At 41.5% G+C, this 24,438-nt stretch overlaps 1 protein-coding gene across 1 annotated transcript; it reads left to right on the top strand.

The window, feature by feature from the left end:
- Positions 1-660: 660 nt before the first annotated feature.
- On the top strand, positions 661-24,318 carry adipor2 (adiponectin receptor 2). Its single transcript, XM_035528575.2, has 8 exons — positions 661-771; positions 7,172-7,456; positions 16,171-16,320; positions 18,026-18,197; positions 19,843-20,029; positions 20,671-20,858; positions 20,989-21,182; positions 21,816-24,318. Exons 2-8 carry the CDS (start codon positions 7,415-7,417, stop codon positions 21,942-21,944), a joined length of 1,062 nt encoding a protein of 353 aa, XP_035384468.1. The 5' UTR covers positions 661-771; positions 7,172-7,414; the 3' UTR covers positions 21,945-24,318.
- The last annotated feature ends 120 nt before the right edge of the window (positions 24,319-24,438 follow it).

Raw genomic sequence — 24,438 nt, 5'->3', positions numbered from 1 at the left:
GACATCTGAAGAACCTGGTGGATGTACAACAAGCTGATACTGCGTTTTTTGACTTTAGAGTTGACAAGCTCAAACATCCCTGATCTGCAAACTATATCTGAATCTGGACTGGGGAATTCCTCAAATTTTTAAAAAGGCATATCATGTAATAGTACTACTAATTATTCAAGGGAAGGTGTTTATGGTTTCCTATGACCAAGTAGTCCCCAAAATAGCTGGTTGTAACTGGTTAGATATGTTGTTAGATAAATGTTATTACCCCTGACCTTTGAAAGTATCACATTAATTATCCTGCAAGTGGCAACAAGAGTATACGCCTTACTACGTAATGTCAAGACACGAATGTACTCCTAATTAGCTTGTGTAGTCAGTTCAAATTAACATCAAAATATTTATGATCCAGTTATTTTTTCTAATAGCCTATTATGAAGTCTTTGCTCATTCTTATAAATACCCATTCTGAGACTGAACATAGTTCTGAAATGAAAGCAAAACCCGTAACGTAAGTCACACAAAAAACAAACCGCGATTTGAACTACAGAATCCACAAAGCCTTGCTTTGTCGCGCTGGCCTATTGGCTACCGGTTGTCTGTGAAGCGTTTTGATTGGCCTTTACGGCTCTCACGCGAGGGGCATCATGTGCAACGCCCCGATATGAAGGAGTTTGCTGCCAGTCCGGACGAGAACGCGCAGAGCAGCCGTGGTGCGAGAGCCGGTCCACCGCGGTAACTTTGACAGCTTCAGAGGTCGCGTCCGCGTCAGCTGAGGAGGTAAGAGGGCTTGTTATTCCCACGCAAGATTCCTGTGGCGTTGACATGGTTTGTTTCATACGAGTTGTTTGTACATACGTGACAGTTTGTCAAAATCGGTAGGTTTAGGCTACTTTTCAGTTGGCTCAAACACTAACCTAGCTAGCTTTAGCCTAGCTAGCCCGCTCACTGGTCTTTCTCGTTAAACCTGACAGGATATCTTAGCTTAGCTTATTTTAGCTTAGCTTATCTTATCTTATCTTATTTCATCTTATCTTAGCATCTTAATTCGTAGTTACCAATGTTGTTTGCTAGATAGATGGCAAGGTGTGTGGATGGCTGTTTTACAAAAGAAGCGAGTAAAAACGAGCGTCAATACCACACGTCCCTCCGTTTAGATAGGTTAGATTAGCTGTCTTCTGTTTTTGTGGGTTGAAAAACAACAAACCAGTCAAGTAGGTATGCTTGCGAGATAGGTAGGTTAACTAACTTCGAACTAACTAACTAACTAACTAGCTAGCTAGCTATATTTAACTCATGTGGACCTTTAATTGTATAGCTCAAGCTAAGTTGTTTTGGACCAGAGGCTGTTATTTGGTGACTGCCCATATTGGCATTTCTTTGCGAACAAGATAGCTAAGATAGCCAGCGACCCTAACGCTAGCTACTCTATGTAGCAAGAGCTAAAATAAGCTAAAATGGCTAATCCCACTGTAAACAAACCCGCACGCAGCACCTTCGCCGCTGATACCTAGCGCTGTGTAAATTGACAGGTAGCGCTAGCTAACTGAAATAATTAAGCGTTACTTCAACTTTGGAGCTAGCTAACGCTGGGTTGGTTAAATATCTGTGACTAGCCAGTTAGAATTTCAGGTGCCTAACACGCTTGAGTATTCGTTGGCTAGAAGAAAAACACGTCTTCTGTCCTGTCTTCTTTGTCTGCTTTTTGCTCTGACAGAGGGCAGAGGGACATCGAGGAATAACGTTGGTTCTGTTTATCCAATTGTCATCTCAATCATTTGTGATTTACCATTAATTAGTTACTTTATATATACTTTATTATTATTATTATTATTATTTTAACAACGATATAATAATAATACTTTATTTTTTTAGACCAACTAGCTGCCTATCTAGCTAACTGTTAAACTGCCTGGCAGTTTAACTTTATTTGTTCAAAAGCGTATGAAGTTTTATGTAACTGGGCAATTAAATAGATTTTCAGCGTGGTGTCATTTTAACATATTTGAGGTGTTTAAAAAGAAGGCAGACCATACAAATCCTGTTTACCTTGAAATACAACTTATGATAATTTTTTCTTTAATGAACATTTATCTGTGGCAATTCTTTTGAAACATTTTTGGTGCTATCAGCTGGACTTTCAGCAGCTAGTCTGCTGTTTAAGAAATAAATACCAGGCAGGCTTGTCGTTGTAAAATTTATAGTAATTATGGGAGAGCAGTACAGCCTGATCCATTCAGATGTCAATTCACCTCAAATAACACTGTCAGTTCTGCACCCATTCCAGTGTTAATTAACCGCTTTCAATCAGTATAATATTTTATTGCTGAGACCAGTATTAATTGATTCATATACCATGAAACGTGCAACTAGTGTCTCATTTTTATAAATAAACTGACGTTTAGCAAGGCCTGTTTGAGGGTAGACTAGTTAAGCATGCTGGACCAGTTGCTGGCCATTTAATTATATTGTTTTTTGATTGTTTGTGAGGCACAAATGTTGTCAATATGGATTATCTATTTTTGTCAGGGAAAAGGATAAAATGTGTGAAACCTTAGCTGCAGGATGTTCTAAAAACAGATGTAAATAGCGTAATAATATAATGTACTATGCTAGATGGGAGAGGCTTTATTGTAGGGAAAAACTTTGTAAATGAGTCTTGTTTACTAATTGAGAAATACATAGCAGACACTTGGGAGCAATGTTAAGACCATATGATATGTATGAAGGTCTGTGTGTGTGTGTTTTTTACATGTATCTCATCTCAAATCAGAAACCGGAAAATCAGGTTGTAGAATGGTTCTGCTCTGCTTTAGTGGGGGTGGGAGGGGTTCCCTCACTGGTCTTATTAGATAGTCAATCAGTCAGTCATTCAGTTTCATCACAATATAAATTCTTGCAAGATCAGTACAGAGCGCAGCATGATGGATGCAGGGTTTCTGTTCCGTATGTTTTACTTCCAAAGATCATTTGATTGGCTCACAGTGCAGCGCTTCACCTCTTGTAATCCAATAAAATAGCACAGAATTGTCAAGGAGATTTAGCCTACTGTGCCCCATGCTGTGTGGTTTGTTGAGTAATGGTGAGCTGTTTGGTAGTCGATGTCCCTTGGCTTACATCAAGTTCTGATCACGCCAGTAGTTTCTCAGTACATTATTGGAAATTAGTCATGCAAGTAAAGGGCTTGTTTTGTCCTTGGCTGTGCCGTAGTATACGTGTGCTGGATGTGCGTCAAAGCAAATGGAGCTTGCAGGACAGTGGTGCCTCTGGAGTGAAGGACAAATTAACCTTTTCTTGGCTTGACCGTAGTTTCCATGCAGCGTATGTGGTCTTTATATGATTATGTATATGTGCACTTTGATGTGAAAATGTTTTGCAGTTAGGCATAGCACCGGTATGTGTGTGAAAAATAGCATGAGGTGAATGTTGTACTTTTAAGGATAAAATGTATTTAGTCCATGCACTACATAATAACAACATCATTGGTTATTTATACTGCTCAACTGTATAACTCAGTTAATTAAACTAGAAAAGTCAACAGGCAGGATTCCAGTGAGTCATGCAATTTCTGGAGTGGTATAAAATTGCATGCCTGCCGCTTTTAACATCTGTGCAGTAAATAAGGGAATGCTGTTTTTAACCAAGCTTTCTATATTTTAGCCAAGTCATCTGCGATTTGTACACTCATTATCTCTTCAGTTCTATGTACTGGGATATAATTTACATAAGAGGTTGTACACAAGTACACAAGTTCTCGTGCAATAGTCCAGGCAAAAGAGCTAAAAACAGTTTCACTCTAAAGTTTCACTTTTCTGGAGCGTGGTTTCTTGGCTATTTTCAACTGAACACAATTTCTCTGTCTGTTAGTAACTCTTTATTTCACTCACTCACAGACACTAGGTTCCTTGTTATTGTGTCAAATCAGTTGTTCTCCATCCCAGTCGCATGACCCCTTTACGCTGCACGGTGGGTTTTACTGTTCTACATAACAATGATGTAACCGACCACCAAGATGTCTATCTGTTGCTCTGTTACCCTGATTACACTTGCATACCTGCTTACTGTGTTATGCCAAGCTGTGATGGAGAGAGAGCTACAGGTGTAGAGTTGAGAGCAGCAACAAGTCTTGCGCAACACTACGCTTGCTAATTTAATTTGTGTGACCTTTAAGTTTCATATTTCATTGTCATACAGAGGACCTGCTGTTCTTGCACACTCTGTCAGTGCAGCACGGCCAGTTACGGCTGCCTGCCCTTAGGGTTTAGTGAGAGGAAGGACAAAGCCCTTCAGTGCGGATGTTGTCCTCACAGCCCCCTCACACTTGGTCTCAGTCACGTGGAGTACACTCCCACTGGTTCAAAGATCTGCTTTTGTTTACACTCGCCCATGTTTTTTTTTGTTTTGTTTTTTTATTTATCCCCCCCCCCCCTCAAAAAAGTCAGATGTTTGGGCCTAATTTTTCTGCAATCAGATGGGATATCAACTACTTTCACCAATGACGCCAGTCTCACACACACAGTATATTCAGCATGTCCAGAAGGGCAGAAATAGTCATGTTTGTTGCACTTTTGTTAAAACCACTTTTATTCCTTTTTGTGTTCTGTTAAAATCACTCTTCCTTCCTCTCCCCACACCCTGTGACTGCTGTGTACTCCAAGTTGCCATGCTAGTAGATTAGGACCAAATTCCATCACAGAAAATTTCTGGAATAAGATGGTTGTTGCACATGGGCTTATGGTTTGGTTTAGTCACTTGAATTACCCATGTTTTAATGAGCATGCTGTCTGAACATTTTAAAGGGACTGTGAATTGAACTATCTGCCAGAAATTGAGTTCCACAGTATAAAGCTGTGCTACAATAAGGTTGTGAGGGTGTATGTTTTAATTTTTTTGTTTGTTTGTTTTCCTGATTATTGTTCAATGTAGTGATTTAATGATTTATTATGGAGATTGTCATGACAATGCGTTGGCTACATCCTGTAACTGAATGCTTATAAGATGGGTGGACCTTTTTGAGAGACAGTTGATGCAAATGCACATTTAATAAACAATACCATTCCCACAGCAATCAGAGGCACCACCTATGTACATATCCACGTAGATTATGTGCATATATGGATCTGTCCCATGCCTAAAACAACTAATACCAAGTAATAATAATAATAATCATCATCAATAATAATACATTTTTAATTAATAATCAAAATAATAAAAACAACAAATAGCAAGTAATAGTGATTTGTTGCCTTGTGTTCCTTGGTCGAATCTCACGCATTGGTTGTTGCTCCAAATTGCAATCTGGGTCAAGTGGTTTCCGTACTGTGAACAGATTGTCACTTCTCACAGACACTGTCCAACACTTCACGATCAGTCTCAGACATGAACACTCTGCTCTAATTGGTCTGTCTCTAAATGGACATGGTCTAGCCTGCCTGACTTGGCCTGGGAGTTGAGGACAGAGCGCCTTGAAATTGCACATATATTTACATACATGTACTGTGCGGGGAGGAATAAAATGGGTAAATCGCCACTTAATCTTAAATATCAGTGCATCCATATATCAGTGCAACAGTACTGCCAAGGTTTTTTTTCCACATATCACTAAGATGTATTGCAGAATCGATACGACTGACATAATGGTGGGAGCGAATTTAATGGATTTATCATCTTTTTTTTTTTTTGAGAACACAGCTGTTGTCATCGTGGGTTTTTTTTATTTTTACTCCCAATGAGAGTGACACTCGAGTGTGTGAACGCTGCATGAGCAGACGCAAGCAGCCCAGTGAGCCTTGCAGCTGTGGCTATACAGACCCTTTCTAGCAGTCCTTCCTCAACTGGGCTCAAAGACTGTTCAGAGTACAAGAGCAGGATGATCTGCTTCAGAGGACTTCAATGACCATTTAGTGAGCCAAGGCTATAGGCTGAGCAATTTACTCTGTGGGTTTTTTTTGTTTGTTTTTTCTTTTCCCTGTGGAAGGAAGTGGTTCTTCATTGGTTCATCTCTGGCTCATCTCATGTCTCAACCACGTTATTAGAACGTTGGCTTTTGGAGATGCTGCACCTCACGTGGCGCTTTTGAAAATCCTGGCATGGACTTAACGATATAATATGAGGCAGGGTGTGAGCAGAATTCAACATGGCAGACATGTGCCTTCTAAACAGTTTTAGACAGAGTGACAGTTTCGTTTCTCTGTTTCTCTGTCAGATGTGTTTCATTGTTTACCTAATAGTTTTGTCTGTTCTTAGGTGTTAACATTTTGTACAAATGCACAACGTGACTAAAAACTTTGTTTGGTTATGGAAATGGTTATTGTTTGTGTGAACCTTTTTTCTTGTATACAGTTCAGTGTTCAACTTCTAAATAACAAACTAATGAGTTTCTCAAAGTTGTTTTTTCATTGTGTTTTTTTTGGGTGGTTGGAGGGTTGGGGTTGGGGATCTGCAGTTTTATATTCAAAGGGTGAAAAAATTTGTGAACTCATTAGACCAATTAGGTCACTTAGTTCATCTTCGTTCTAAGTTCTGTCAGCAGTACCATCTTATTTTAGATGTGACGTGCTGTTCTCCACCCTTCACTGTGGTATTTTGGTTTTGTCAGTGTGATTTTCTTTAATTAGAGTATTCTCTGTGTTGTGGTCCAGAGATGGTGATTCAGTGCCCGTGAATTAGAAGAAGGCAACCGAGTTACTGTAGCTCTCAAACATTCTTTCCAAACCCCATATACATAATGTGTGTATATATGTATGACAACTTAAGTAATTGAAATGTTCTTGTAACCCCTCCACTGACCATGATTTAGTTGTAATTTATAGTGTAGTGTTTTTAAAGGGAGAGACTGGCAGACTGCAAGGCAAGGAATAAGACCTGAGGCACAGGCTAGGCTCGTGTTGGAATTTGCTGTTGTGATTAGTGTCTTGATTATTTGTGAAGAATGAGGAGTACTTTATTGCTTTAAGTACACTCATTAAATTCTTATTAGCTACGGAGCGTAGGTGCATGGCCACTACAGTGTTGAACTTCAGTTAACGTGGGCCTAAAGTGCATAATTGCCTCTGGATCATTAAGAACAATCACTGCAGTTACAGGTTTTTAATTTGTTGGAACTTTAATAACTCTTTTAAATAACATTATGGATTCTTTCTATAATAGTCTCTTAATTTCCCTCCCTTTTCTTTCTTAGGCTTAGCAGTGCATCTAGTGACCGGTGGTGCACCAGTAGCTGGGCCGGACAGCTTGGAGTTGAGGGGCGTCTGGGTCTGAGGAAGAGGAAGTCAGAGGAAGCAAGGCAGCTCCAGGAAGCAACCTGGAGGGTGAGGAGCTGAGGGAGGGCATATGCCCCGAGTTTGTCCTGAGACACCAAGTCTCCAACACCTACAGTGCCAGCGACAGTGCCCACACCTCCTCCTCAGACAGCCAGGACACCATGAGCCCAGGCACAGCTGCAGACAGCACTAAACAGAACGGGGTGAGGATGGCACTACACAACTGCAGCATTGCCATATAGCACCTGTTTAGGTGTCAAAGAAACACTGCAAACTGTAAAAAGCCTGTAGGTCTGGTAGGCCATGTGCTAAGAACACTTACTCTGATATCGTCGGCTGTTGGGCATCATTTTCAGTGTTGCATTACTGATTTGGTTAAATGGTTTCTTTCTAAGTTCTACGATGTGAAATAATTGTGCAATTTGAATGTGTGAACTAACTAGATAGATGGCAAATAACGTCACGTTGTTGATTCATCTTAGCGGAGTTCATCAACTTGGTTTGGTTACGTTAGATGTAGCACATTCCTTTACTAGTAATTTGGCCAAGAACATTGAAATAAGATGTTTAAGTTAAAAACTACTTGTCTTGTAATCAAGGGTGCCATACAACTACTCCTAGATCTGTTTGTCTGATGCAGGTCTCCAGTCTGAAGCAGTAAGCAATCACACTGATTTTGATGAGCCTTAATTGAGTTGGAATATATTGCTGCTGTCATGTGCCCTGTGGTGTGATGGTGTGGTCACACTGGGGCAGGTGTAAATCCTTCTCTCTCTCTCTCTCTCTGGCTGCAGCTTGTTTAGGTACAAGTTAATCAGCAATATTGAGCAGAGTGATGAAACATTCAACAGACCCCCATGTTCAGTAACACAATGCTGGTTAATATGTGCCCGTCAGCATCTATGTCTGAACGGCACATTACAGGTGTTGTGGTGGGACACATTCTTTAGGGTTCTCTTTCGATTACCCCCCCCCCCCCCCAACATTTGTTCAGAGTACAAGAACCCCAAACTCAAGGCTTCTTTTAAAGATCCTTTATAATAAGTGTACATGTCCTGTGTTCCTTGCATTTGTCAAAATTCCGAAAGAATTGGAGACGGAGTGCAACATTTCCCATGTGCATATCATTTGATCGGGGAAGTCGCATATTTTGCGGCTTTGTGGTGTTCATTTGTCAATTATATCATTCTTCTCCTGCTGTAAAAATATGTGTGGCTAATCATGTCCCATGCCAAACTATGATATGATCTAATGTATGATATGAAGTTCCACTTATTATAGCCCCTTATCAGTACCCAGGGACAGGCATGTCGTTCTCAGTCCAGCATGTTGTAAAACTGGTTAAACTGTATAAACCTGTTCATATAAACCTCCTGACTGTTATGTTGTTGAATGGTTCACATAGATTTAATGTGAAGTAGGTCTTAATGGTGTGATTATCGTCTCCGGAGTTATACGAATAAAAGATATTGTGTTGCAACTTCAGTTAAGAAGTACCCCATGTCAGGGCTATGGGTGCTTTCATTTGTTTGTTACATGACCGTTTTCTTGTTGCTGCTAGTCGTCAAACTGCTGTATCACTGTGGGAGAATGATGGAAAATTTAAAATATTTTTACTTTAATTCTGAGGGGGAAAAATGCTGTATCCCACTACACAACACCTGTGCACACACACTCACACACTCACTCCGTACCTCTGATCATGCTAAACAGATCTCATGTGAACCCAACCCTCACTGAGTCATGTTAAAGCCAGTTTACAAATGTAATCCATTCTCATAACACCTTATACTGGTGAATTCCCCACATAGGCACATGCGGTCATAGTGTCCAAATTGTCATCCATTAATTCCGAAAGCTGTGGTTCTTATTTTTATATTTATTGTTTATGGTTCCACTAGCCCAGGAATCCAACCAGAAATTTACTGGCACATGTTGGTGTATAAAAGAAACTTTATGCACCGGTTGGCAGGGTAAATTTTAGCAATAGATGGCACCCTCTCCTTCCTTAAGAGGAAAGCACACCAAAATTTTAATTTATGGTTGACTGATGAACATGCTGAGGTCTTAGACACACACACACACACACACACACACACACACACACACGCACAGACACACACACACACACACACACACACACACACACACACACACACACACACACACACACACACACACACGCACAGACACACACACACACACACACACCGTCACCCGTTGCCTCCTACTCCATCCCATACATACTACCAGGATTCCACATGCTGATTTCCACTACAAAATTGTATCAGGCATATATCTTGATTTGAAGGCTCTCTAGCTCCATAGCCTTTTCTGTGTGTGTGCGCACATGGGTGCTGACCAAGGGTGTGTCAAGGGGACTTTTTTTTTTTTTTTTTTTTTTTTTTTTTTTTTTAATGTTTTAAACCTTTTCTTTTTCTGATTTACACCTCCCTGTTCTTCCATCAGATGTGCCGTTTCTCACTTCTGCTCTTCAAAAATACTTATTGAGAGATTTTGAAGTCTGAACTAGTTTTAAGAAAAATTTTTGTATGTTTTTAAAGTAGTAAAATGATTGTATTTGGGTGTGAGAGTGAGTGAGTGATTGGGGGGGAAAAAAGTATGTGTGAGTCACAAGTCCTAGCTTTGCTGAACATAGGTTATTCTGTACAAGGGTCACTTCCATAATGGCGCAAGAAATTGTCCTTGCCATAACATTGAACATATGACTTTTTCAAAAGGAGAAGAGAAGATGGCAAGTGAAAGAAAATCAGTGGTAAGCGTATCAGACCAGTGTCATAAGGCCTTGAAAAGGAAAGATTAGGTTTGTTTCCCTTTTCTTACCATCAAGAAAATTGCTGGTGACAAAACTAGTCTATGAGAATCTGTGCTTTGAAACATGTACCTCAGAGAGAGGTGCTGTGCTGTGTATGGAGAGCTGGAGGGAGAGTGATATTAATGGTTGTGTTCTAATACTAGCTGGGGGGGGGTGGACTGATCTACCATGAAGGTTCTGCTGAGCGGGTGTTTTAAATACCTTCTCCCTTCCCCAGGTTACTACCTAAGGCTTCCCTGTTGTGGGGGTTTTTTTTTTGTTTGTTTTTTTTCCCTTTTCTGAATGTGTTACTAGTCCTTAGTTCTGAAACTCCCAAATGATGGTGATTAGGTCTTAAAAAAATGTAGGGTGCATAAAAGAGGTGTGTATCTCACTCTCTCACACACACACACACACACACACACACACACACACACTCTTTCACTCTCTCTTTCTGTCTCTCTCCTGCTCCCTCTCTCTCTTGCTCTCATCCTTGTATAGGTGTAGGTTGTCCTTGGTAGATGAACTTGGCTGGCTTTCTCCTCTAGTCTCTGGCGTTTGATAAGATAAAGATATGGAGTCTTTTGAAATCTAGAGTTATTTGAGGAGAACTTTTTTTTTTTGTTTTTTTATTGTTTTTTTTGGCTGACTGTATGACTTTCTGCCTACTTTCAGTGGCCTTGTTACAAAGTCTTTCACATTTATGCCAGTAAACATCCATGTCAGTCATTTAGTACTGCATGTAAATTGGAATTTTCTCAATGGGTGACGGCGTGCAGACTGCCCAGTAGTTACCAACCTATCTGGTGAAGTGTAACTAACCTTCAGGCCTGTCTAACATTAGTGTGGCTTCATGCTGAAGGACTGCGATAAGGAACTGCTGATGTCATTTGAAGTTGGACAGATCTAGCAGGGACAGATGGAAGGACGTAAGACAGATTGAGAAACAAGGTGAAAAGATTTACCTGCCTTGGGCAGAATTCCTGTAAGAGTTATAAAGTGTTTAAACTACACAAGTTACTGCTGTGAGATAAAGAAAATGTAGGAGCTTAATTTAATGATGTGTTTTAAATGTTTTTTCTCCTGGCAGTCAGTAGAGCAGTTATTTTGTTTATGTGGCTAGAGCAAGCACACAAGCACAGGGGTTATGGATGGACTCTGTGGTTCAAACCTGGACTGTGTCCTTTAAATGTTCAGATGGCAATATATTCTGAAGCCAGAAACAGAATGCACCCTCCAGGAATGGAAGTGGATAGGGCTGTGTCCCACCAGTACTCGGCCTCTCCCCCACAGTCTTCATGCCGTCATTCGTAATTGAACACTCACTGTTCCCAAATATATACCCAGTAGTCGTCTCTCTTGTGAGTGCTTTCTTAAATTATTTCCTTAGGTCTGTCATATATCTTCAGATTAAGTGCATGCTTGTGCCTTAGTAAACTTGTAATTTCCTATTGGTTACACACATCATCTTCAGTATTTTTAGTATTTAAAGACATTAAATAAGGAACATTGCAGTGTATTTTTATGTGAAGAACGGCTGACCTTTTGTGCATGGCTAGAGTAACTGGCTGGTGGCATATAGCATGCTTTGGCATTTCAAGAGAGAAATCGTCTTTGGCATCTCTCACGAACGGGAAGTGCCTACGATTACTAAAGACGTTCAGTGTTTGTTTGTTTTTTTAAATAGGCATATCACTGTCTAAAGTGTCCTAGGCATGACTTTTAAACAGTACACTGTCCTTCAGTAGTGTCACCATGGATTATGAGCCCAATGAAAAGTTATCACATTGGCCACCACTACCTAATAATTTTACTTTTTAGAGCCTTAGAGTCATCCTAACATTTCCTGCCCCCCATTTGGCGCCCCTACCTACAGGTTGTTTTGAACCTGATGTGTCCATCTGCTAATCTCACACAGGATTACCGGACAGATGAGCGTTCTGTACACTCCATGGAGGCACCCCGTGTATCTGATTTCTAACATGATTGGCTGTTATGTCTTGGGCTGTACTTAATATCCACATTACCCAGGATTCCAAAAATATATTGAACAATCAGGAGTCACCAAGAACTCAGAGTTGTCGAGAAAGCTGTTTTTAATGTCTCTGTTTGGACTCCATCTGTTGTGCTGAAAATGTTCTTGTCCAGTTATGAAAGGACGACTTAAAACAGTCAGTAGAGGTGTTGATGCTAATACTGTATGGTTGGTGGGGATGTCTCTCAGCAGAACAGGTGGCCAGAATGTGAAAGCTGAGTCATGCTAAACAAGTCAATGTAATGGACTGACAGTCACTGTGTTAATTACTCCGTAAACTTGGTAAACAGGTGCCACTGAAAAGATCCGCTTCTGGGTGCAGTATCTGTACCCCACACCTTCATTGTATGTGAATACAAATACCTTTTAATACACAATCCTTCTTATGTCCACAGTGGTCTCCTTGTTGTTGACATAGGGTACTCCTGCTTTGTCCAAAGATGCATCCTTCTGGTACCTCTTTGAGGCACATGGCATCCCTACACATCCCACAGCTGTTTGTGCACGTGTGTGTAAACACACATGCTCCCACCCACACACCACAGCAGAGTGCAAGAGGGAATGATAAATACTTAAGAGCTATAATTAGCTGCCTATATTAACACCTCTCTTTAAAGTGCTTGGGCATGGCATGGCCTTGCAGTGACAGATATGTGAGCAAAATAGCATTCTGTGTGTCCATCCCACTCCATGGACACACACCACACACTACTGTGTTTTGCTGGCAAGCATAGGACATTGGGTAGTCATGCATTATAGATCTCACCCTAGTCTCTTCTGAGAGCCTGGGCAGCTCCACTTACTGACGAGCAAGGCTCCCCAATCAGAGAACCACACTGCCTGTATTGTTCTCTTAGCTCACTTAACACATAGGCTATGGGATCACATGTGTGTTTATTACTACTTGCCTCAACATTGCTGCACATACTGACATTGTTTCCTCATAGTCTGCTGTCATTTATGAGCATAAAATAATTTTGAACCCTCATCTGCTGGCTTCAGGTCTTTGACGTCTTGTGTAATCTCATTTAGACTCTGTGGTACACTTTTCTTAATCTAGTAATTCTCTTTGAAGGCAAACATAAACTATGTTCAAAAGGGACTCCAAACGGACTCCTGTAGTAGGTCGCTAAGCACGTGATAACGGGCATGTAAAGTGATCCCCACAGAGGCAGCTGCACTTCTCTCGTCACTCTCACGTGGTAGTGGTTGAGTACTATTGTCCTTTAACACTGCTCACCTTTTCTACTCTTCCCACAGTGACTATTTTTAAGTATTTTTATGTAGTGGTGTGAGATGCACAGGAACTTGAGTCTGTCCCCTCCTCATCCCCACATGCCTCAGCAAAGACTCCCCATCTCCAGGTTCCATTAGCATTGTCCACACCCCGTCACACCAGTGTGTTCTGGCACCGTTTCCCGTCCCTGTATACGTTCCGATCCATCCTTGTGCTCCCCAGCAGTGTTCACTACAGGTCAAATAAATAATTTTTCCATTGTACAAAGTTCAAAGCTGCACCCATCCATAAAAATTAAAAACCTACTGAGGTCCCAGTGTGTACACAGATGCTACCTGAAACCCAGTCAACTGATGATGGAACACAATACTTTTGGCAAACCAAAATGTAATGTGAGATTTGCTAAAATGACTGAAATTGCCTTTCAGTTTTTTAAGCACTTCTTTTATCATATAAAGAAAAAACTCAAATGAAACCTCTCACTACAGAACCTGAGAATATTTTGCTGCGTGTGGAAGTCCACACTCCTTGGTCTTTAAGACATTTTATTACCGTTTCAATGGGTAGTAGGCTACTACCCATTTCTGTATAGCTCGGTAATGTGGTACTTGGCTTGCTTTGTCTCGGAGGAAATGCATACACTCTGCAGACTGTGGAGAACTAGCTGTAGGGTGGGAATTGGTTTAAAGATTTAAAAGATGAGAGAGTAATGGGATTAAAACAATTAATTAAAAGAAAAGAACTTTGTTAAAAATATCCATTATTATTGCTTAAGAAGTTATCTTGAGCAACTGCAGAAAAGCATGCGTTTTATAGAAACAAGGGCTAGTGTTTTCTTTAAAGGAACTTGAGTCATTATGCCTGAAGCTTCCCCCGTGTGTGTACAGCTAATATATGGACGTGAAAGGTAAAAAAGTAAATTGGTGTTTCTGTACAAGTGACCAGCGGACATGCTCAATAGGAGAACCATTCATGTATAGCAAAAAAAGAACAAAGTAAAAAACCTTTTTTTCCCCCCACCAGCTGAGACTTGGGCCACCTGTGCTCCCTTGGGCTCCAGACCATAACTAGCTATGGCCAAGTCCAGTTCCCATCCAAGTAAACCCATACAACTGTATATAACCAAACCTATTTGGAGCTACTCGGGAGCCTTGTTTAAAGAGTTTCATTAATGTTGCTCACCATGTTTCAGCCTCTGTCTCTTGGCAATAGCAATTTGTATATGACCCCTTATATATCGTCACTAATGGAGAAAATATGAAACCTGCCCAGGGTCTGGAATTGGAAAATGTGACCTCTTCCAGACTGCCACTGTGCATGACCCCTCATTATGCATAATGAATCATCTCCCTCACCCTCTTTTAAGAAATCTATCCACAGACATGAGATTGTGTCCCTACACAATAAACTATTCATAGATCACTTTTAGATCCCTTCAAGGGGGCCTATTTGTGTTCGAGCATTACTGGATCTATTCAAATGCATTAAGAGGAGCACTGAAACTTTGCTTTGCTGTTTGTGGTGGGTGTTCTTGTCCATCTATTGGCTTGTCATGGATATTATTATCCCTGGCAATCCATGAAGCTGTACAGAGAGAGCGTTCCCGTAAAGAGTCGATTTGAAGGCTATAAGAAGAGCGGTTATGGGTTATAATGCTCTGTCTTTGTGTCCTGTCTCTTTCTCTCTCACCAGTACAGGGACTAACCTTGCCTACACAGTAAGCTGTAGGTCAGCTGTTTGTGCTGGAGCTGAATTACTGAGCTCTTCCAGCATTGAACAGTGTTCACTATCTCAGCTTTAACCATAACTTGTAATTGAGCTACTTTTGTGGGTGGTATTTTATAAGTGTGTGTGTGTGTGTGTGTGTGTGTGTGTGTGTGTGTGTGTGTGTGTGTGTGTGTGTGTGTGTGTGTGTGTGTGTGTGTGTGTGTGTGTGTGTGTGTGTGTGTGTGTGTGTGTGTGTGTGTGGTAATTTGTAGCACTGAAGAATTAGTTCTGAATTAAAGCGATGTCTGCACTGATCACTAGTGTGCAGCATGTGCCACAGGCCTCATCTGCTGAAGAACACACACACACTCGCTCCCTCACTCCCCTGCATGCACACGCATGCACTGCGCTCTCACTCGCGCCATCTCTCTCCCTCCCTCCCTCCATCAGCTTCTTTCTCATTAGCCTGTTCTTCAGTGCAGAGGTGCCATTGTCCACCAGCTCTGGACATCATCCTGTGCCCCAGATCTGCTACAGGCAACCTACTTACTATTTATTCATTTAAAACCTTTCTGAGAATATTGAGCATGTCAATGCCTTGCACTATGCTTTGTCCAAGGGTAGGGAGCTGTCCCTTCTCACGCGCCCACTACACACTGACTTCCTCAGGAGTGGTGTGCCTGTTTGTGTAACACTGTATGCTCTCACAGTGTTGTTTGTTATTAGTATGGCTTGGTGTTTGTGGGTTTGGGGGGGGCTGGTAATAACTGGTGTGGAGTGAAATAACAGATCATCCTCAAATGCCTAGGTCCCAAGAAAATGGCTATAAGCAAGGTCATTGAGGTCAATGCAGGATTAATTTGTGTCTGTAGGTGTGTACACATGTGCATGTGGACTCCTGAAATGATCAAGAAATACTGGGTCATGTGTGCTGGGAAGAGAGAGCTTATTTATTATAGCCTGACACTGTTTTCAAGGACAGAGGGGTCCTGACACTCTCTCTCTGTCTCACTCTCTCTCTGTCTCTCTCTCTCTCTCTCTCTCTCTCTCTCTCTCTCTCTCTCTCTCTCTCTCTCTCTCTCTCTCTCTCTGTGTCTGTGTGTGTTTTCGTTTTCGTGTTCAGAATGTGCTTGTTAGAAGAGTGGTACATCACGAAGGAGAGGAGAGAACAGAGGAAGAGGAGGAGAGAAGCTCAGATGAAGGCTTTATGGGGATGACGCCACTCCTACAGGCCCACCATGCTATGGAAAAGATGGAGGAGTTTGTGCATAAGGTCAGTTTCACTCTCACTCTCTCTCACACACACATACATACATACTGCTGTCTGAAAGAGCCCCTGTGTGCCACTCACTTATGTGTGTTTTATAAATAAACACAGATGAGCCACCCCAGGGAGCTCAGAGTGTCCACAGAATTTCACACTCATGAATACAGATGTCCCCCAACTCCCACACAAAACGCTCAGTCTCAGCCGGACAGCTACAGCTGCAATCACACGACATCACGCCGTGGAGGTGTCAGAACCTTCAGAACCAGTGTAGCCCCATCTCCCCGTGTGCATGCACCTCACAGCCTAGAGACAGGCAGTAGCAGTAGGAAAATGGGAGACTGAAATTTCCTTCTGTTCTGTGTTTGTCAGAACGCTCGCTTTTTGTGGCGACACTTGACTTCCTAGCTCCTTCCGTGTCTTTTTTTTTTTTTTTTCCCTCCCCCTCCTTCCCTCTCTTTTCTTCCTTATTTGCCCTTCTCTGGAGTAAGAGCGGAACTGAGCTAAAAGCGACTCCTGGAGTGTGACTCCTCTCCATGCCGTCTGAACTCGGCCCTCAGCCACTGCTCCATTAGAGCCGGAATGGAGAGATGTGTAGTTGTGCATGAGCCAGTATCTAGTCAGCTTTTATTCCTGATAAAACTGCTTCCTGCAGGCCATCTATGACCACATTATTCACTCCAGATGATGACTCTCACTTGCTTGACAGCTTCTGTTCTTTCTGTTTTGTGCTAACTATGACAAATAAGTCTCACGGAAAAATGAAGTAACCACTAAAAATTGCCGATGTCAAGAGTTAGACCCTGAGATATAGGCTACATTGCCAGCAGTAAATGCTCCATTCTAACTTAGCATTGCTCAAATACACCCCCCCCCTCCCCCCCCCCCCCCCCGGCATGTACTGTTCACATTGGTTTGTTAGTAACTCCTATTTGTCATCAGTGTGAACAGACCTCTGCTCTGAAAGGACATGAGCACACCCATTTCCAAACATGTCGCATGCATTGCCCAAGTAGTTGTGAGGAAGTCGATCGATTAAACAGTGAAGAAACTGGCAGTACAACACGCCATCGCTAAGATTTGTCGCAGAGTTGGAGGGATGGTTCAGCAGCCTGTCAGGATTGGAGAAAGATAGTAAAGTCAGAGAAACGGTTCAAGTCCACAATGCACGGTGCGGATTTGTTGATCCTGCATGCTGAAAGGAATTGATTGTCCTTGCACGCTCATGCATTCACACACTCTTGTTTCATGCTTTGCTGTTATTACCAGCAAATTGAGTAAGCTTAGATACTGGCAGTGTTTGCTCCATCAATGGTTACAACATTCAGATTGTTGTGTCCACTAAACATAGAGAAATCTTTGATTCCTTCTTTTACTAATCCTTAACACAATGATCTCATTAGAAACTCATTGTTCTATGTAGTTGGTTAGTGGTGGATGACGGTATTCAGTTGGAGAAATTTAACTTGCACAGAGAATGGCTTCCTTCTCAGGAATTGTCTGGTTTCTAGGATATTTCAGTCTTGTCCATGCCATTGCTGTCATTTACTAATGACACATTACTAAAGCTCATCTTATTTTTCTCTCCTTACCTTGCCTGTCTCTGTAGGAATTATTACATCCTGTATTGACTGACTGTCTTTTGGGTGATTTGCTATGATCTTCAATTTACTATTCTTGTTTTTTTGTTTGTTTGTTTGTTTTTCTTAAGATGTGGGAGGGACGATGGCGTGTTATTCCTCACGATGTGCTGCCTGATTGGCTAAAAGACAACGACTTCCTCTTACACGGGCACAGACCGCCGATGCCCTCCTTCAGAGCGTGTTTCAAGAGCATATTCAGAATCCACACAGAGACGGGCAATATCTGGACCCACTTGCTTGGTAATGCATGGACATGCAAAAATACACACACAGACACACACACACAGACACACACACATGCATGCACACACACATGCTGCATATACTGTGAACATGGTTTCTCGGTCCTTTTTGCAAGGGTTTACTTTGCAGCGGGTGTAGCACCATGAGTTATCTGCAGCATCTGTAAAACGATCCTGCAAACTACCTCTCCAGAGCGTAATGATCTGTTCTGTTCTGATATGAAGGAGTGTTAAAATGCCAAAAGCTACGCCCTGCCATGAATCTAATGGGCCCTCCTTTATGGTAGTATTTTGTGGGACGTCGTAATTAATTGCAAGCTTTAAGTACACACAGAGACTGACCATTAAGTGGGAGGATGTGTTTATAACCCTGAGAACAGGGGAGGATATATGAGCATGAGAATGAGGCAAGTGGGTGGACTGTTTCTGCTTAAGTCAAATGCTCCCTTTAGAGCTCTTGTGAGGTGTTTACCTTGGAACCCAAATCTCCCTTTCCAACTTTTATGCAACATAACCTTTTAGAACAATTTAGTCATGTCCATTCTGTCTCAAACTAAAGTATTAAAAGCATCTGAATTGATACAGTTGTGATAGATTAGTCTTTTTATTTTATAGTCAACAAAATTTTATTGAATAATGTGATAGACAGGCGCCATCTAGTGGACATGGTCTATAATTTTGAGGCTTGGTCATGGCTATCAAAGTACACTTCAAATGAACCATGTTATCTTAGATACTAAGATCTAAGATACTCACTTCATGTCTTATCTTTATTTCAAGCTGATACTGATCTTATAGACTTTAGACTTAAACACGTTACTGCTGTCTGGATTCTATTGTGACAAGATTTTAATCCAATTGCACTTAGACACGAAAACAATTCTCATCACCTGACAACTAACCAGTGTTGCTTCTCTTTTCTTGTGCTATATGTAAATAATCGCCAGCTCAAAGATCACAATTTTGTATATTTTTGTAAATGTTTTAATTTTCCTAAAATTACAGTAAATGTCAACTTTTACAGTTATCTGAAGGGGGAGGGGGGGTTGGTTGTCAAATGTGGCTCAGAAAGACAGATACACATGTACATAATATTTACATTTATATAACATTTATCTTAAATGTGTCTCAAACCATATCTACATTTTGAAGTCTGGTTTGAGAAATCCATTTTAATGCAACTTGGGTGCAATTATGTGCATTTTTATGGGGATATTCCCCATCTGGATATAATCCTAATACTCAAAATAGATGTGTAAACTGAAAAGTATAAAGTGGGTCAGAGTTCAACCTTGATCCAATGATGTAAGTAAAGAATCACCACGTTAATCTTTCAGTAGCATTTAAAATGCAGATATTCTAATATTTGACACCTGATCCTGTGTAATAATTACATTAAACAATTAAAGACCATTAGATAAAAGGTTTTTATTATTACCAGCTGTGGTTTTACAAGTAGAATGTAATGATTTGTTTTCATCTCTTTTTATTGATTACTGTATTGACTGGCCTGGTTTTACACACACACACACACACACACACACACACACACACACACACACACACACACACACCATGCACAAAAGCACTTGTTTTGTCTTTAGCTACTCACCCCTAACCTGTGCTTCCATTTTTGCCTGTAGGCTGCCTGTTCTTTCTGTGTCTGGGCATAGTGTACATGTTCAGACCCAATATGTCCTTCGTGGCACCGTTCCAGGAGAAGATTGTGATTGGCATCTTCTTCCTGGGAGCCATCATCTGCCTGTCTTTCTCCTGGCTCTTCCACACAGTCTACTGCCATTCAGAGGGCGTCTCCCGTGTCTTCTCAAAGTCAGTGCACACACTCGCACACACTACTCCATGTGCTCTCATATATATATATATATATATATATATATATATATATATATATATATATATATATATATATATATATATATATATATATATATATATATATATATAATATATATATAATATATATTAAAAAAAAGTCTAGTTGATTTATGTGTAGTGGTCCTCAGTGCAACTGGACTACATTTCATGAGAAGACCAGCACTTGGTAATCTACATAATGAGCTTTTAACCAGGATTCCTAAAATGGGTCTGAGTGATAACAGAATGTTCCTGGGGGAAATAAAAAAAAAATGCCAACATGGAAATGTATGTTTTCATGAGCTGAATGTCAGTTTGAATGCCTGAGCATGATAAAAGGTAACTCGAAAAGTATTGTTCCTTATGGGTAGCGCAGCACATCCACAGTTCACTTTTTAAATTCACAGTGGGTAAGTGACAGGCCTGATCCCAGTTCCAGTTGGCTCAACGTCCCATTTAAGGGATGTTGGTCACAGTTTGGGTCCTCCAACTCCCCAGTGTGAATCAGTCCATAAAATCGCATCACTGTGAGAATTCTCATCATTATGATGCTCTGTTGGACCGTTTTAATTTCGATGGTCTGGGTGCTGCCGCAGGTTGGACTACTCGGGCATCGCGTTCCTGATCATGGGCAGCTTTGTGCCGTGGCTCTACTACTCCTTCTACTGCTCGCCGCAGCCATGCTTCATCTACCTGATCGTGGTGTGTATCCTGGGCCTGGCTGCCATCACTGTGTCACAGTGCGACTTCTTCTCCAGGCCACAGTACCGCGGACTCCGAGCTGGTAAGGCCGCGCCTGCGCACAACGCTGCGAAGCTTCTAAAACTCACACTGCATGTGCTCGCTGTACTTGCAGCACAGAACATCCTGGACATACGGCACAAGATGCCGAGTGTGTGCCCTTTCCTGTCCAGGTGTGTTTGTCGGGCTGGGGCTGAGCGGAGTGGTCCCCACGCTGCACTTTGTGATCTCCGAGGGCTTCCTGAGAGCCACCACCATTGGCCAGATGGGCTGGCTCTTCCTCATGGCCGTACTCTACATCACCGGAGCGTGCCTGTACGCCGCCCGCATTCCCGAGAGATTCTTCCCTGGCAAATGCGACATTTGGGTAAGTGTGCATGGACTCGCACGTACCTTTCTAAAATGAGGAAGGAAAGCGCTGTGATGTAGCACTGAGTTGCCGATTAATATTAATTCAGTGAGTGTGAAAGCTAGGCCTATCTGTATCAAGATGGCTAATTGATTTTCAGCCTGTTAATAATGCAGTCCACCTGAAGTAAAAGGCTGTTAAAGAAATTGGTGGTTAATAAATGTTTCTGTACCTCCTGCCCGCCTGCCGATGGGTGAACTGAAACCGTGTCGTTTATGGCCAGCGGGTGGTAATGTAATTTAGCAGTTTCACCATTGCTCCTCAGACCAGGGCACACATTTATGGTGCAGGTGTTGGTCCGAAGAGGATCAGGGCCTCTCCTGAGCCTTGATTCTTTTGTTAGGTGTTTTGAAGAGTTTTTCTATGCCATCACTCATTAGGGACATAGACCTGGAAACTCTGTAAAGCTGTGTTGTTGACATTTCTTGTGTTTTTTTTTATTTATTTAATTTTATTTATTTATTTTTTAAATATTCAAATACATTTTAATGTGCAGTTTTAGTCTGAACGGCCAATTGCAGTTAAATCACCGTACTAAGGAGGAGTTTGTTTCCCTCTGATTTAAACCTCATCTTTCCTGGCCTTCCACAGTTCCACTCGCACCAGCTGTTCCACATCTTGGTGGTAGCAGGGGCCTTCGTACACTTCCATGGTGTGTCCAACCTGCAGGAATTCCGTTACACAGCAGGCGCAGGCTGCACAGAGGACAACGCCCTGTGAGCCCTGCGCCATGGTGACTGAATATGCACCACTAGGGGGAGACGAAGCTAATCTTGCCACCGCTGCCAGTAACAACTTTGCTCCTCACATCTGCCTCGCGGAACCACAGGGCAACACTGAATGACAAGGGTTTTGTTTTCTTTCTGGTTTTCTTTCTTTCTTTCTTTTTCTTTTTTTTTTTTAACTTTGATTTGTTGGTTTTTATTTACTTGTTCTTTCTCTCTTCACTTTATCTGCATCAAATAAAATGCATCAAGTAATTCAGTGGACACGAGTTGAGGGCGGATAGATTGTGAAATACTGAATAAGATATATAATTTATTTCTTAAAATTTGTAAAGGTGCAAGAAACACTTTGGTTTGAGCATCGGCAGTTTCAGCTGCCGTTTGTGAACATTCGGTGGCTGGGGGGGGAGGCTTAAGAGTGAGGTTTTCCAAGGATGCGAGTTGTTTTAACTGTTATAAAATGTTTTTAATGTAAATAAGATTTCTACATTTGGGTTATATAGATTTATACAAACATGAGAAAATTGCAAAAAAAACCAAACAAACAAAAAACCATAAAAATAAATAAATAACTATCATAATATTGTTAAACTGAGAGAAAAGAGTGACGTGTTTTTTAAAAAAAAAAAGTGGATCTATTGCACCCTTACAGACAGGAGCAGAGAGACCTGAAGAGCACAGATGAAGGGGCCTCGGTTCCTCAAACGCACTGTAGCTTGAATTATAAATATCTTTGTGTACAGGGGTTGTAGAGGGAACAGCAGACTTCAGAAACATTTGGAGGCTTTTTATGAGTGATCTTATACTGTTGCTGCAATTATGGTTATAGAGAATAATTCCTGGTTTTAGTACAGGTCTGTATCCCTAGATCCACTCATGAGTAAGAAGAACTGCTGACCAAGAAGACCTCAGTCCACTAGTGTCCACGAGTAGCCAGTAGTAGGAGAGAGTGTTTCTGGCAAAGAATGACCCAGGCACATGAGGCCAGACAGGCAATGTTTATAGAAACAGATGCCAGAGCAGATGCTCACGACCCAGGCCTTGAGGTGTTGTTTCAGCCTCTTGCTTCTTACAGCCAGTCAAGGTTTGTCTGCTTTCACAGGCAAGGTTTCAGAGTATTCCACCTAAATGGAAAATCCACCTCATATATGTTTTTCATTGCTTATAAGGTCTGCTGAAGTATTCAGATATGAAGAACATGGTGGTTTATATAGAGAGACCGAGACTGTCTCGGTGTGTTTTCTTCTTGAGCTATAGTATGCGGCTTTTGGATATTAAATGCTTTGTTTTTGTTTGTTTGGGTTCTTTTGTTATCCATTTTGTTAGCTATTATCATTATTATTTGCTCCCGCACTTCAGTTACAGCTTTCGCTGACGGCCTGCCTCTTCCTAACACAGAAACAGCGGACTTGTAGGTCACAGAGTTTTGTTGGGTAATAGATTTCATCTTTTGCCACAGTCTGGGTCGGATGAGAACCCATAGTGGTCAGTGTAAACACGGGCTTTCTGTCGGCAAAAAAAAAAACCCAAAGAGACGGGACAACTCACTCAGGAGAAATTTGTGATCGTTTTGTAAAAAAAAGGCCAAGTGATGACGTTGTGTGCACCAAACTCGGATCTTCGCCGTTTCACACGTGTTGAAGAGCTTTAGTAAACTCGGGGATCATTAGCCACGAGCTCTCCAACCTTGCGTCACCATTGAACTCTTAACGGCTATATACCGGCCAATAGCGCCGTTAACGTGAACCGGATTAACGGACATCGCGGTTGTTGAACTGTTGATGACACGGATGGTGGACAACCCAGGTTACCTACCCAGTTAGCTTGTACTGACTTAATGTCAATAGCTGCTAATAGGAGGGGGATATAGCTGAAAGAATATAGGCTGTATATGGAGTCAATATTGTCGTGGGTGGGTTAGCGAAATGAACTGGCCGTTCAGTAGTTAGTACAGTAGTACTGTAACGTATACAAAATGGCTAAAAGGGCAATGTATTTCCTCTGGACACTAGTCCATCATCTAACGCAGGTGCAATACAGAGGCTCCCTCTAGGGGGCGAGACTTACCCATAGACTCCACGCCCACCTGTCAGAACGCTTCTCGTAAGTGACGTCATCTCGTTTTACCAGTCCACCCACGTAGTGACGCCACCATCTCTGGACCATCACTTTACCACCAGTACAAGGCCTTGACTCACCACGCAATGGGTTACTATTGAGGAGGCTTTTAAATAATTATTTTTAAAATTAATTTATTATTGATGTGCAAGAGTTGCATACTATTTGTTTTTTAAGCACACAAATTCTGGGTGTCTGGGTAGAACATTTATATCTGCTGTATTGTTCTAATAAAGATTTTAAATTCTAAATTTCATGTCTTTTTTTTCCCCCCCCACAAATTACTTTTTCTGTATACATTTCATTTTGCTTTTAGCACTTTATGAGATGAGTTGTTTAGTGGGTGAAATTAAGCTACTACAGTGAGGAAA

Source organism: Electrophorus electricus, chromosome 11 (genome assembly GCF_041902795.1).
Source record: "Electrophorus electricus isolate QZ-2024a chromosome 11, ASM4190279v1, whole genome shotgun sequence".
Taxonomy (NCBI): domain Eukaryota; kingdom Metazoa; phylum Chordata; class Actinopteri; order Gymnotiformes; family Gymnotidae; genus Electrophorus; species Electrophorus electricus.
This window is presented reverse-complemented; position numbering and strand designations above follow the sequence as displayed.

Bases quoted from the DNA above. Each gene is read 5' to 3' on its own strand.
- adipor2 (XM_035528575.2), top strand. From the start codon at position 7,415: ATGAGCCCAGGCACAGCTGCAGACAGCACTAAACAGAACGGG. The intron at 18,198-19,842 runs GTAATGCATGGA...TTTTGCCTGTAG, and splicing joins TATCTGGACCCACTTGCTTG to GCTGCCTGTTCTTTCTGTGT. The intron at 20,030-20,670 runs GTCAGTGCACAC...GTGCTGCCGCAG, and splicing joins GTCTCCCGTGTCTTCTCAAA to GTTGGACTACTCGGGCATCG.